Source organism: Dendrobates tinctorius, unplaced genomic scaffold (genome assembly GCF_039654945.1).
Source record: "Dendrobates tinctorius isolate UK_male_01 unplaced genomic scaffold, ASM3965494v1 ptg000206l, whole genome shotgun sequence".
Lineage (NCBI taxonomy): Eukaryota > Metazoa > Chordata > Amphibia > Anura > Dendrobatidae > Dendrobates > Dendrobates tinctorius.
Genome location: NW_027361873.1, coordinates 1,198,431 through 1,212,762, shown reverse-complemented (window position 1 = coordinate 1,212,762; position 14,332 = coordinate 1,198,431). Strand labels below are relative to the sequence as shown.

General features: G+C 44.2%; 1 protein-coding gene across 4 annotated transcripts in view; it reads left to right on the top strand.

Moving 5' to 3' along the window:
• Positions 1-14,332, top strand: part of MTMR3 (myotubularin related protein 3) — a 70,053-nt gene that overhangs the window by 27,428 nt on the left and 28,293 nt on the right. For all 4 annotated transcript variants that reach the window (XR_012222053.1, XM_073554064.1, XM_073554065.1 and 1 more), the window contains exons 2-5: positions 7,436-7,493; positions 9,903-9,991; positions 10,072-10,161; positions 13,504-13,620. Coding sequence is in view for 3 of the 4 variants with exons in the window: in XM_073554064.1 (XP_073410165.1) it covers positions 9,989-9,991; positions 10,072-10,161; positions 13,504-13,620 (210 nt within the window). In the remaining variant the exon portion in view is untranslated. The remainder of the gene's footprint in view (positions 1-7,435; positions 7,494-9,902; positions 9,992-10,071; positions 10,162-13,503; positions 13,621-14,332) is intronic.

The window sequence follows — 14,332 nt, the reverse complement described above, 5'->3', positions numbered from 1 at the left end:
TGATAGAAAGGGAATGGAAGAGACCCGAAAAAAGGGGCTCCTTACCACCTGCCTTCAAACGGAGGTACCCATTTGATGACCCAGTGGTAAACAGATGGGATAAGGCCCCTAAGCTGGACGCGGCAGTAGCCAAAGCCTCCAAAGAGTCCTCCATACCGTTCGATGATATGGCCTCCTTAAAAGACCCGCTGGATAAAAAAGCGGATTCCTTTCTAAAGGGAACATGGGAGATGTCAGCAGGCTCCCTAAGACCAGCGATAGCTGCCACTTGTATAGCCAGATCCGTGATGGTCTGGCTAGATCAACTAGATTCCCATCTGAAGGACGGAGCCCCAAGAGCATCCAGTCGGAAAACTCTACCGATCATCCAGAGTGCTGCGGCTTTCTTGGCTGATGCCTCAGCAGACTCGGCAAGGATGGCGGCTAGATCAGCTGGGTTATCAAACACAGCTCGAAGGGCCCTCTGGTTAAAATGCTGGCCAGGAGATATCCAGGCCAGGTCACAACTCTGCTCCATTCCATATGAGGGGAATATCTGTTTGGCCCCGTCCTGGACGAACTTTTAGAGAAAGCCGGGAACGATAAAAAGAAGTTCCCCAGCCTCCCGAATCCTTCTTATAGACGCCCCTTCACCAGGAAAAGATATTTCCATAGAAGGCCGTCCAGAGATCAGGGCAGATGGGACGACAAAAGGAGAGGTACAGGTTTCATGTTCGGAGGAGGGGGGCGCCAGGAATGTCCATCACGTGACACTAAAAAACCGCCCCAATGACTAGATGCTGTGGGGGGAGACTAGCTGCCTTCTACCCAGCCTGGTCGCTGATCTCTAGCAGCAACTGGATACTGGGGGTGATGGCTGCGGGTTTACGACTAGAGTTCACCCGGGTTCCCCTAGATCGATTTAAGGTCACCCCTCTCAGGTCTTCCACATCAGAACAAGCTGCCCTGGAGGCCGAGGTTCATGAGCTTTGCCACAAGAAAGTCCTGACTATGGTTCCAGAGGGGGAAAGGTTTCTACTCCCCTCTGTTCCTGGTCCGCAAGCCAGACGGCTCCTTTAGGACTATAATTAATCTCAAGTCCCTCAAACGATTTCTTGGTTATACGGCCGTTCAAAATGGAAACAATCAATTCAACAAAGTTGTTGTTTCAAAACTACTTTATGGTGGTGTTAGATTTAAAAGATGCATACTACCATATACCCATTCATACAGCCCATCAGCGCTTCCTCAGAGTAGCGGTTCAGTTAAATGGGTCAGTTGAACATTTCCAATATGCGGCCCCCCCCTTTGGGGTGGCAGTCGCTCCCTGGGTGTTTACTAAAGTGGTGGCGGAAGTTATGGCCCATCTACGTGAATCTAACATTCTAGTAGTCCCCTACTTAGATGACTTCCTGATTATAGGGAAAACGGCAAAACATTGTAAGGAACAGCTACAGAGGGCAATGTCGGCCCTAGAGCGGTTAGGTTGGCTGCTTAATATCAAAAAATCTCGGTTACAGCTGATGAGAATTCAGCAATTTTTAGGCCTGATTGTAGATTCTGAGAAACAGGCTGCCTCTGGAGAAGCTTGTTCGCCTACACTATCAGATCCTAAACGCTGCCAATAACCCCACCATGTCCCTCAGGAAAGCCATGTCCCTTCTGGGTTCCCTTTCCTCCTGTATCCGGCGGTCCAGTGGGCCCAGTTTCATTTTAAGAACACTACAGGGGAGGTCTTACTGCATCAAAAAATCCTTGGAGGTTACTTGGAGGGCCAGCTAACCTTGTCCCGAAGCACAAGGGAGTCCCTAGAGTGGTGGCTAGAAAAGGATAATTTGTCCAGAGGGGTTCCCTGGGAGTGTGACATATCCCCCATAGTCACTACGGATGCTAGCCCTTCCAGTTGGGGGGCTCATATGGGTGAGATTCTGGTCCAGGGGTTATGGGACCATCACCAGATAAAAATGTCATCAAATTTGAAAAGAACTGACAGCAGTAGAGCAGGCAGCTAAGAAGTTACTTATGTATCTGCAGGGCCATCATGTGTGAGTGTTCTCCGACAATCAGGTCACAGTGGCTTATGTCAACCACCAAGGTGGGACTCGTTCCAAACCCCTGAGGAATGTGGCAGAACGGTTGTTCCAACTAGCAGAACAGCCATTCTAAGCTGAATGTGCATGCCCTCGTCAGAGCGCAGCCGTTAAGCAGCTTGAGGCCGGGCCAGTACCGGCATGGGAGACTGGCTGGGAATCCCTTGTCCTGTTGACATAAATGCCGCAACCTACTAAAACAAGGAGAATGGTCCCTAAACAATTCGATCTTCGACCTGATTATACAAAAATGGAGACAGCCAGAGGTAGATCTCTCCGCCACCAAGGAAAACAGGAAATTAAGACTATTCTGCTCCCTAAATCCCAGAGAGAACCCCCTGGCAGTAGATGCCTTTCTGATAAAGCGGGACTTCAGGCTAGCATACGCCTTCCCTCCCCTATCGCTACTACCCTTGGTGTTGAGAAAAATCAAGAGAGACAGAGCAAGGGTCATAGTCATTGCTCCATTTTTGCCCAGGAGGGCATGGTTCTCATGCCTCAGGACCATGTCGGTGTCCGATCCTTGGGTTCTTCCAGACATCCCGGATCTCCTATCCCACGGCCCAGTCTTCCACCCTCAGGTGGCTGGCCTACATCTGACGGCGTGGAGTTTGAGCGGGCACTCTTAAAAGAAAAAGACTTCTCCCCAGACTTGATTAACACCCTACTTAAGAATAGGAAGGCCATTACTACCAAGATCTATGCTAGAATTTGGAAGAAGTTCCTGCAGCGCTCTGAAATAGTTGCTGGGGGTTCAACTCCAATAAATCAGATCTTAGAGTTTCTTCAGAAAGGTCTGGATATGGGACTTTCCACTAGTACTCTTAAAATACAAGTATCAGCTTTGGGGGCTCTCTTTAGCTGCAACATCGCAGGTAATTACTGGATCAGTAGGTTCATTAAGGCAGCAGGTAGGTCCAGGCCAGTAGTGAATGATAGATTCATGCCATGGGACTTGAATCTAGTCCTTACGGCCATGACGGAAGCTCCATTCGAACCTATTTCATCAGCTTCCATTAAAAATCTGTCCCTCAAAGTAGCCTTACTGGTAGCTCTAACCTCAGCTCGCAGAGTAAGCGACATCCAGGCATTATTTAGGCGTCCTCCTTATATACAGGTTAGGACGGGTAATACTCAGACCTGATCCGGCGTACTTACCTAAAGTGGTTTCTAACTTTCATAGGACTCAGGAAATAGTCCTTCCATCCTTCCTCCCTAATCCAGCTAATGAGAAGGAAGAAAAACTACATACCCTGGATGTTAGGAAATGCCTCATAGAATATCTGGCAGCTACCGATCCTTGGAAGAAAGATAATGCCCTATTTATTTCCCACCAAGGCCCTAGGAAAGGTTGTAGAGTGTCAAAAAATACACTAGCCAGGTGGATTAGAGAAGCAATTTCTGTAGCATACACTTCAAAAGGCAGGTCGCCACCTGGGAAGCTGAGGGCGCATTCCACCAGAGCCATGGCGACCTCGTGAGCCGAGAGATCAGAAGTCTCCATCGACCAGATATGTAAGGCGGCTACTTGGTCCTCTCCGAGCACCTTTTATAGTCATTATAGGCTAGACCTGGGTGCTTCCACAGACCTCTCTTTTGGTATAATGGTGCTGCAGGCTGTAGTCCCTCCCTAAATAGTTATTACTCTCTGTAATTCTCTCAGGTGGTGCTGTCATGGACGACCGATAAAGTCTTAGTTACTCACCGGTTAACGGTATTTTTCGGAGTCCATGACAGCACCCGTATATTCCCTCCCTTTTAGTCTATTTTGGGTGTGCACTCCTTCCTCTTATACGTACACGGGTAATTTAAATAGTCGTGTATAGTATTGTATATAAGTTATGCTATTAACCATTGTGGTCCTCTGTGCTCTGTAATCCAACTGATGCGTGGGAGAGGTGCCGCCCTTTTGTGTCTGTAGGTTTCCTGTTCCTGGTGGGAGAGGTGCCGCCCTTTTGTATCTGTAGGTTTCCTGTTCCTGAAGGGCGGATCCCCTCTCTCAGGTGGTGCTGTCATGGACTCCGAAAAATACCGTTAACCGGTGAGTAACTAAGACTTTCCCAGGTTACAAACTTGACCCTGAATCTACCCCATGCCTGCCTTCGTGTCTCCTCCACTTCTGTGTATTATGCTTATTAATCATATGACTTTGTTTTTCTAATAAACATTAGTACATTTACTTTGTGTGGCTTGCTGCTCCTTTCCTGTTAGATATTTGGAGTATTCTACCTTTTCACTGACTTTGATTAGTTTGGGAGAGCTTGATATGAATGTGCTCTTGGCCATACTACTTTTTTTTTTTTTCCTGTCTCAGTATGCACAGAACATTAGTTTGGGGTGTGAAATCCTGCTGACAGATTCCCTCTTAAATGTAATGTCTGATAAATCATTGTTACAATCTACATGTTTGGGGCGAGCAGGTACTACAGCAGTAGACACATCCACATTCCTGGGACTCTTCTCATTGGGTAAAGTGGTGACCATATTGCCAGTCCTTTAAATGTAATCCAGTAAATATTTCTTGGCTCTAGTACTGGCTAATCAGTTTTTAAATCACAAACCATACATTGTAAGATTCTTAGTGTTGCTCCTTTGGCAGGAATGGTTTGAGTGACTGAGGATTGGGTTATTTATAGAAGAGTTGCTCCATCAGGGCCTGTTTTATAGGACATGTGTGTGCTTTGCGTGATATATGTACATTTCATGCAACTCAAGAACATTACTGAACAAATGTTTCCATTTTATGTGGTTGTGTAATCATAGTCTGGAAACGCTTTTAAGTCTCTCCTGTACTTGCTACCATTTAGTGGTCACTTAAAGGGAACCTGTCACTCCCCCCGGGCACTTTTAAGAGCCACCTTGTGCAGCACTAATGCTGCATTCTGTCATGGTGGGGTTTTTTTTTTTTTTTTTTTTTTTTTTGCAGTTAGTGCTGCCCGTCCTCTGGCATCACATGATGTTTAAGCTATCTCGCCTGCGTGGAGGCACGGCCAGAGATCCTGCCCCACAGTCTCTTCTGATTTATTCACACTGCGGGGCTGGGAATCTTGGGCATGCGCAGTAGTTCTCTGCGGCTCTCCCTCAAATCCCTCCACCTCTTTCCTACTGTGCAGTGTCATAGGGGGAATCGTCAGCTCATCCCTGCTGTGTGACATGGTCCCAACAACCAACCGAGGTTGTTATACAGATCGTTGCGGCATCGCTGCTGAGATCTGCCTGTCTGACAGTTTACTAGTGACCGTTTGTTTAGCGACGCACCAGCGATGCTTACCAGGTAGGATCGTTGTCGGGATCGCTGGTACGTTGCTAATGAAAGGGACCCTAAGGCCTGTTTCACACTTCCGTTTTTTTTCAAATCCGTTTTCCGTAAAAAAACGGATCCGCCATTTTTTGCAGGATCCGTTTTTTGTCCCATAGACTTCCATTACGGTTACCGCAGATCCGTCAAAAACAGATCCGTTTTTTTAAAAACGGATCCGTTGGCATCCGTTTCCGTCAAAAAGGAAACGGATCCGTTTGGCGGACACAAACGGAAGTGTGAAACAGGCCTTAGGCTCTTTACAGGCAAAGACTTGCTTTAGCTGTTGTGCTCTATAAAGGCTGTTGTGGACCAGACTAAAAAAAATGAAAGCCATTGTTCTGGTACATCACCCCTAAGCCACTTTTTTATTTTTCAAACTTGCAGGTATTAACAAACATTCCTTTTAATAGAACTTAAAAATTTCAACACATCCAATTGTGGAACTTATTCCAAGATCTATTGATTAAAATGAACTTTCTTGTGGGAGTACCCCTTTAAGTTTGAAGAGGGAATAAAAAAAAAAAAAAAAAAAAAAATGTTCCTGTGCTGAGATTCTTATAAATGTGCCCCTGCTGTGTCTGACTGTATAGGGACATGGTGTGATCATACCACAGCTCCTGGGCAGGGGAGGAAGGAAAAGAGTGTACACAGGACAGCATGGGATCACAGCTGACAGGAACTGCCATGAAATGGTGCCCTTCCACCTAGGATTGATGTGCACACCTGACAGCCTGGTCATGATTTAGTCTTTGCCAGCTGGGTGATTAACCTCTTCCCCACGTGCCATATGCAAACTGCTGTATATATGGCATAATAATCATGCGGGGTCATGAGGCATCCCTATGCTATAGGAGCGATCAGCCTGCAAAACATAGTCCCATATTGGGACAAAGTAAAAGTTAAAGTAAACAATCTTAAATTGTAAATACTTTAACAAATCATCTTTTTGTCTCTAAATATTTGAATGTATAAAAAAACAAAAGTACACATTTGGTATCGCTGCGTCCACAATGACCAGACCTATAAAAACTGTCCCACTAGTTAACTCGTCTAGTGAACACCACAAAAAAAGGCAAACAATGCTTTATCATACCACCAAACAAAATGCAATACAACGCAGTCATAAAGACTGTAAAGAGGTTAAAGCTGCATTGAAAATCCTTTTGGTTATTTTCTGTCATAGGTCCCCCCAGTGTCACTTCAAATGTGAGAGGGGGCAAAATTTTGTAAATTGTGACAATGAGCAATTTCTGGTCATCTTTTTAACCCTTCTAGCTTGCTAACATTGTTTCAGAAATTGTGCTGATGTAGACACAGAAATAACATTTCCCATCTTGTGATATAATTTTTATGCCCTTAAACCTGAGTTAAGTTTAAAAACTGCAAAAATTTTGCTGAAATTGTGTGGGTTTCTTGTGTGGCTTTTTTTTTTTTTAAAAGAAATTGCCACAATCTAAGGGCAGTTTCACATGTCAGTGTCTCTGGTACGTGTAGTGACAGTTTTCTCACGTACCGGAGACACTGACACACTCGAATGAATGTGTCTATGCAGATGTCAGCGTGTTTTCACGGACTGTGTGTCTGTGTGCAAAACACGCTGACATGTCCGTTTTTGTGCAACAGCACGGATCACACGGACCCAAACAAGTCAATGGGTCCGTGTGAACACGCACCACACACGGATGCTGTCCATGTGTTGTGTGTGTGGTTTTTTTTTTTGTTTTTTTTTGTGGTCAAAGGGTTAACATGGAAAATTTTTCAAAAACAGATACGGACAGCACAGATGGTACACACGGATGGCATGCATAAGGACACGGATAGCTCCGGTACCGGAATTATCTGGATGTGTGAAACTACCCTAAGTTGGTGGGATCCGTTGAAATGTTCCAGAGGTATCATAAAGCGACACTGGCCAAAATTGTAAAATTTGGCCTGTCATGGAGGTGCACTTGTATTGACAAGCAATGACAGACAGCTGTTTCTCCAATAATCATGAATCTGTTTGCTTCAATGTTTAGAAAGAGGTAATGCACAAAATTTACGCTGTAACGTTTTATGTTCACAGGTCCCGTGGTACAATGTATTAAAGGAAATTGTTTCCATACAGACTGTGGCTTTTGCAGGTAGGTGGCCTTCTATATAGCTGAAAAGCCCAGTTTCTACCCATCAGTGGAGGTCAAAGCAAGACCATTAGCAGGAGCAGAATAACTGTTGGAAGTGGTGTAACGAGAAGCAGCAGTGTCGCTAAATATTGGTCTTTAATTGTATTGGTCTCTATATATGGAATGGAAGAAATGAATGCAGCTCCTATAATGTTGCTGTTTGGTTCTTGACAGTCTTCCAGACCAACTCTCCTCTGGTCTCCACTAGTGTTTGCAGGAAGCCAGTTCTAGGTAATTTCACAGTTGTGTTAAGTTTAAGCCACTTCAGTCTTCAGTGTTCTATGGTATCTTATGTCTTGGGAATATATATATTTAACTCTTGACAACTTTGAACAATGAGATCCCTGTGCTGTAATCTGCTTGGATGCACACTACAGCAAAAGCCATGGTCTAAAGGGCCTGACACTAGGTGATATCGCTATAACGTCACTGATTTTTGTGACGTTGTAGCGATATTGCTAGCGATATAGCTATGTCTGATACTTGCCTCCGACCGGCTCCCCTACTGGCTATCGCACGAGAATGTCCTGGCCGTTTCTCATCTGTTTCCTGTGGCGTGGATGCGGACGGGAGGGCGTCAGGTTCGCCTCGTCTGACAGGTAAGTAGCGAGCCCCCCCTGACCCCTGCCATGTTGCTGGTGAGATCTGCCTGTGTGGCAGCTCACTAGCGACCACTTAGCGAGGCACCAGCGATCCTGACCGCCTCATGTCGCTGGTCAGGATCGCTGGTGCATCGCTAAGTGTGACACTACCTTAATGTCAGGTAAACTCCTACTAAAATGTTGATGGCATCTCTGTACTGACTACTTGACATGTATTTAAATGTGATTGGCCATTACTTAGCATGACCATATTCCCAACTGTAAGAGGGTGTATACATTTATGCAGCCACATTATTTTATTCTCTATTGGCACAAAAATTCTGCTTGGGATTCTTGAGGTTCCACAACCCCCCCCCCCAAAAAAAAAAAAAAAAAATACATTTTAAAAGTTGCAGATCTATTGGGTTCTTTATTTTGCTTGCACAAATGGTTAACTTTTCATGCTGTCAAGACATTGGATTCCTGAGGGGGTCTAATGGTGGGACAAAACCTAAAACCTCTTCGCTGGCCAACCTTTAGTTGGGGCAAGTTTATAACTGCGGCATGTCAACTTTCCACAAACGCACAGCTATTATATCGGATCTAATTTAGACCTGTCTGGTGCTGGGTTTACGACGAACCAGTTTCTGGCAGGATTTCCAGTAACTGGCCACCTGCTTACCAATGGTGGTAATGTCTGCCATTTTTGTCTAGGATATCAAACACTGAGATTTCAAACACTTTTTAAGAACAGACTTCCTATATTGTTTGAAAAGCATTTATCTTTTGGGGAAATGCCTTGTGCAACTTGGGTATAATGCAAGAATGATGGTGGTGGTTATTGCAATATGTCCTGTAGAGCAGGGGCTGTCTAGTGTCATACTGCTGGAGGGTCACAAGTTGCAGATCACTTCTGTAGACATTCAGTTGACTTTAATTAGGCTCTGAAGTTTCTGTGGTGAAGAAAGGCTTCTCTGAACTCTTCCACCCCCTTCCAACACTCACCAGTCAGGTGGATCTGTGTAAACCCGACCACTAGAGTTGAGCGGCTTTGGCCGGATCGGGTTTCTTGACACAATTTGATTCAGATGAAACTGGTCCAACTGGGGCAAAAAAAGTCGGAGTTTCGTCCGAAACCTGACCCCAATGCAAGTCAATGGGGAATAAAAGTTGGCATTGAGCAGATGACATTCATCCACTCAATGCCGGCTTATATTCCCCAGTTTGGGTCAGGTTTCAGACGGAACTCTGACTTTTTTTGCCCTAGTCGGACCAGTTTCATCTGAATCAAATTGTTTCAAGAAACCCGATCCAACCAAAGTCGCTCTACTCTACCGACCACTGATTGGCAGCTTGCTGATGTGCAGGTTTATGCCAATCAGGGATGTGCGTGGGGTTTACACAGCTCAGCGCTTTGACCACTTTTATATCAACAACACAGAAAACTAAGATCCTGTCTTAACTACACCAAGCAGCGTAGTGAGGGGATATATTGCTGGAATGGGGCCCCCTGCCCCTACATCATGTTCCTGTCAGATTTCATAACAAAACACTGATGAATTCACTTTGAACGGATTGTCTAACAAAACGTAATGCCACTCCACGGATGAATGTACAATCACTGGGAATTACAGCAGGGACCACCAACAAACAGGGGTCCTAAAATTGCTTGTAAGAATGAGGCAGCGTTTTTTTTTTTTTTTTTTTTTTTGAAGTTGCTGTGCTGCATTGATATGTATTACTATCTTATATTTTTTTTTTTTTTTTTTTTTTTTTTTTTTCCTCTTAGGATAGTTCTGTTTGGTGGAGAGTCCTCAGCGAAGAGCAGTCATCCACAATCACCCCTGATATATTGGTTTGTGATTAAAAAAAAAAATGGTAAGAAATGTGACATATTTTTGTCTTCTGTAATACGGATAGATGTACATATAGACAAGTCACACTCGGTGCCTCCTTAGGATGAAGAAAGTCAGAGCAGCCTTGAGTGTATCCAAGCAAATCAGATTTTTCCTCGCAAGCAGCTGATCCGGGAAGATGAAAATCTTCAGGTAAGTATGTCCTTAATGGTTATTTAATGGTGTTGGTCTTCAAAGGTTAGTTTTGTAGTGGGTATGACCACAAAGTGCTAGGAAAGTCCTCAGTGGTTGATTACTAAACATTAAAAAGTTGTGATGAGTGAACATGCTCATAACTAACAGCCAACTGGAAAGATGGTATAAAAATTACAAGCTTTTGAGACTACATGGGTTTCTTCATCAGGCATAGAATGCCATCTATGCCTCAGACCTGGGTAGTCTCAAAAGCTTGCATTCTGTTACCATCTCTTTAGCTGGCCATTAAGAGATCAACCAATGAGGACTCTAAAAATTTAGATTGCTAGATTATATATAATTTTTTATTAATATATACATTTCTTCACTCACAATAGCAGTTTACTTGCTATTGAAAATTCTTTTTTTTTTTTTTTTTTGTGTACATTGCGCTTTATGCCTCATTGTATAGGTTATACAGTGTTTACAAGCTTTCCATTAGAGCTTGTAATGCACACCTAAGGCTGGCTGGAGTGCAAGGAGAGTTCCATATTCAGTGTGGGCCAGAGGCACGGGTATATTGGAGCATCAAGCAGGAGTGCAATGTTTCCCAGGAAACGAAGCCAGGAGTTTCTACAGCCACTTCTGCAATAAAGGGAGTCGGTCAGGCTTTTTTTTTTTTTTTTTTTTTCTTCCCTGTCTGAGCATGATGGAGGGGCAGAGACCCTGAATCCAGTAATGTATCACTCTGCTGTATCCTGCAGTTCTGATAAGTCAGTGATTATGTGCTGCAGGTCTAGTAGCTCTCTGAATGCTGAGCCAACCTATAGCTGTAGTAATGCAATAACCCAACCCCCATCACTTATTATGCATTTATATAGCGCCATTTATTCCATGGCGCTTTTTACATGTGAAAAGGGGAAATATAGACCAGTATCTTAAACATGTGTGGGACACGCGTACAGAAGGAGAGGACCCTGCCCACGAGGGCTCAGTCTACAGGGATGGGTGAGGATACAGTAGTAGAGGTTAGAGCAGGTCGTGCGGTGGTTCAGTAGACTGGGGATCACTGCAGGCTTGTCGGAACAGTTGGTTCTTCTTGAAGGTTTCTGTTGGTGAGAGTCTGTTGCAGCAGAGTTCCAGAGTATGGAGGAAGCACAGGAAAAGTCTTGTATGTGGTTGTGGGAAGAAGAAATAAGGGGGGAGAAGGAGATCTGGAGATGATCGAAGGCTGCGTGCAGGTAGGTACCATGTCGCAGATGTATGGAGGAGACAGGTTGTGGATGGCTTTGTATGTCATGGTTAGGGTTTTGAATTGGAGCCTCTGGGCAACAGGAAGCCATTGAAGGGCCTGGCATAGGGGGGAGGCTGGGGAATAGTGGGGAGACAGGTGGATTAGTCAGGCAGCAGAGTGTTGGATGGACTGGAGCGGTGCCAGAGTAGGAGGCTGCAGTAGTCGAGGCGGGAGATAAGAGCATGCACTAGTGTTTTTGTGGTTTCGTTGTTGAGGAATGAGCAGATCCGGGAAATATTCTTGAGTTGGAGGCAAGGGCTTGTATATGTGGCTTGAAAGAGCACAGAGTCGAGGATCACCCCCAAGGCACCGGGCGTGCGGGACTGGGTAAAGAGCAGCCATTGACATTGATGGATATGTCTGGTGGAGGGGTAGTGAGATTGGGGGGGCGGGGGGGGGGGAGGGATTTTCTGTTTTGTCAATGTTCAGTTTAAGAAAGCCAGCAAAGAAGGCTGAGATAGCAGACAGACATTGTGGGATTTCAGTCAGTAAGAAGACGAGGCTGGGTCCAGATAGGTAGAGCTGCGTGTCATTGGCATAGAGGTGATACTGCAAACCATGGGATTCGATGAGCTATCTCAGTGTACAGAGGCAGAAAGCTGCCAATAGTGGTTGGGGTAGGGATGTACAGAGCTCTTTGATATGGAGGACTACATGGTAGCAGGCTTACTAATTCTCTACTGGTATCCTGCCTAAAGCATGCAGTCCAGTAAGTGATGCATCACTAGAATTGGAGTGTCTGCCCCTATATCATGCTGCTCAGACTAAGGCTGGTTTCACATTAGCATTTTTTGTAAAGCGCGTCCATGCGTACCTTGGTGATGGTGCCAATTTTTTAAAATCTGAATGTCACTTTGTCGTGATAACTGGAACACTTCAGCATATCCCATTGATTTTGAGTTTTTTTCGTGGCACATTATAGTTTATGATAATGGTAAATTTAGGTTGATATGTTTTGTGTTTATGAAAAATATCAAACTTGACAAATGTAAAAAAAGTGCAATTTTCAAACTTTGAATGATTATCCCTTTAATCCAGATAGTCATACCACACAAACATTAATAAATATTTCCCTCATGCCTACTTTACATCAGCACCTTTTATAAAACACTATTTTGTTAGCTTTTTAGGAGGTTTAAAAATTTAGCAGGAATTCATGTTTTCAAGGAAATTTACAATTATATTTTTTTTTTTTTTTTTTTTTTTGCCGAACCTATCGAGGTTTGAAGTGACTTTGGGGGTGCTGTATACTGGAAAACACCAAATTTGGTACCATTTTTAAAAACTGCCCCCCCCCTGACATATCAAACTTCTGTCAGTTTATTAACCCTTCAGGTGATTTTCAGGAATTAATGCAAAGTGTTATAGCAGGAATGAGAGTTTGTTTACCATCTAAATGTCACTAACTTCGGAACTAACCACTAGAGCTGGGAGACTGAGGCCGCTATTTGGCTATATACTGCTATGGCAAACATCAGGACCACATAATCATGATCTCGGTGTGTCAATTAGATTAAAGCAGATGCCACGACAATCTATTAATTTATTTAATGTAGTCAGTTTACAGCAGCAACTAAGGGGTTAAACAGATATGGACGGTGCCAACACTGATCGTTTGTGATGCAGCAAATTGTCAGCTATAGTGTACAGCCGACAGCTGCTGGATTGTCACCTGTATGGGGATGTTTTCTTAGATCTCAGGTCAGTAAAAAGACGTATTGGCTGTCATTAAGGGGTTAACATGGCATCCACATGGTCTTGCACTCGCATGCATTTTTTTAAGGTGTGCGACATGTTGCATTTTTGGGTCCGCTGAAAGGCGACAAAACGCATTAGTCTATGGGAACACAGGCGTGCGCATGGACATGCGTTGACACTTGTTTTAACCCCCTAAAGAATGAATGCGCAAAAACGCATGACTTGTTTCTATTGCGCACGATGCGCTGCACAAAATAACATAAATGTGAAATTGGCCTAAGTAGCAAAAACCTGGTGACAGATTCCCTCTTGTGTTGCTCTGTTGTATACAGACTCCTGGGACTCATGTCTGTAATGTCTCTGCTCAGGTTCCTTTCCAGGAGTTGCATGGAGAGAGCACAGAATTTGTGGGTCGTGCAGAAGATGCCATCATTTCTCTTTCAAATTATCGTCTGAACATCAAATTTAAGGAGTCCTCGATCAATGTAAGTATTTCCCTGTACATGCGTTAGGATGATCATACTGAAGGGTTTTAAGACAAAATAACAAATGGTTCCTCATTCCCTTGGCAACAAAATAAAAGCAAAAAGCTAGGGCTTAGGTTAGTTGCATTATGTGAATTATCTGCATAAAAGCTGAGCACCCTTGTAAACACATCACTTAACTTGTCTGAAGTATGAGTTGCCCTTTTTAATAAGTGCTGCTCTCACAGCAGTGTGGACGGCAGCGTTAAAGTCCTAACACCTCTCCTTTAGCCTTGCTGATGGTGCGCTGTCTTGCATTACAAGGTAATGTCGTGCAGTGAGGACTACCTGTCACTGCATGTGTTGGAGCTAGGTGTTACATTGCTATGGGGGGTTTTGGTCAGTAAGCTTATTCCAGAAGATATTGGCCTAACTGAATTTTCCCATGGAGGGTAACAAATGCTCCAAAATCCACATTAGTACAAAATTAGTAATGCAGTGTATGTATAAGGCTATGTGAACACTTCTGGAATTCCTGCGGATTTTGCTGCTTTTTTGCCGCAAAAACGCACAAAATAAGCACCCCATTGTATTCAATGGCATTCCGCACATGCTGTGCTAATGCTGTGGTTTTTCCCACGGAAAAATACGCAGCATGCTCATTCTTTGTGCAGAATCACGGGAATTCCGCACACATAGGAATGCATTGTTCCACTTGCTTTCCACATGTGGC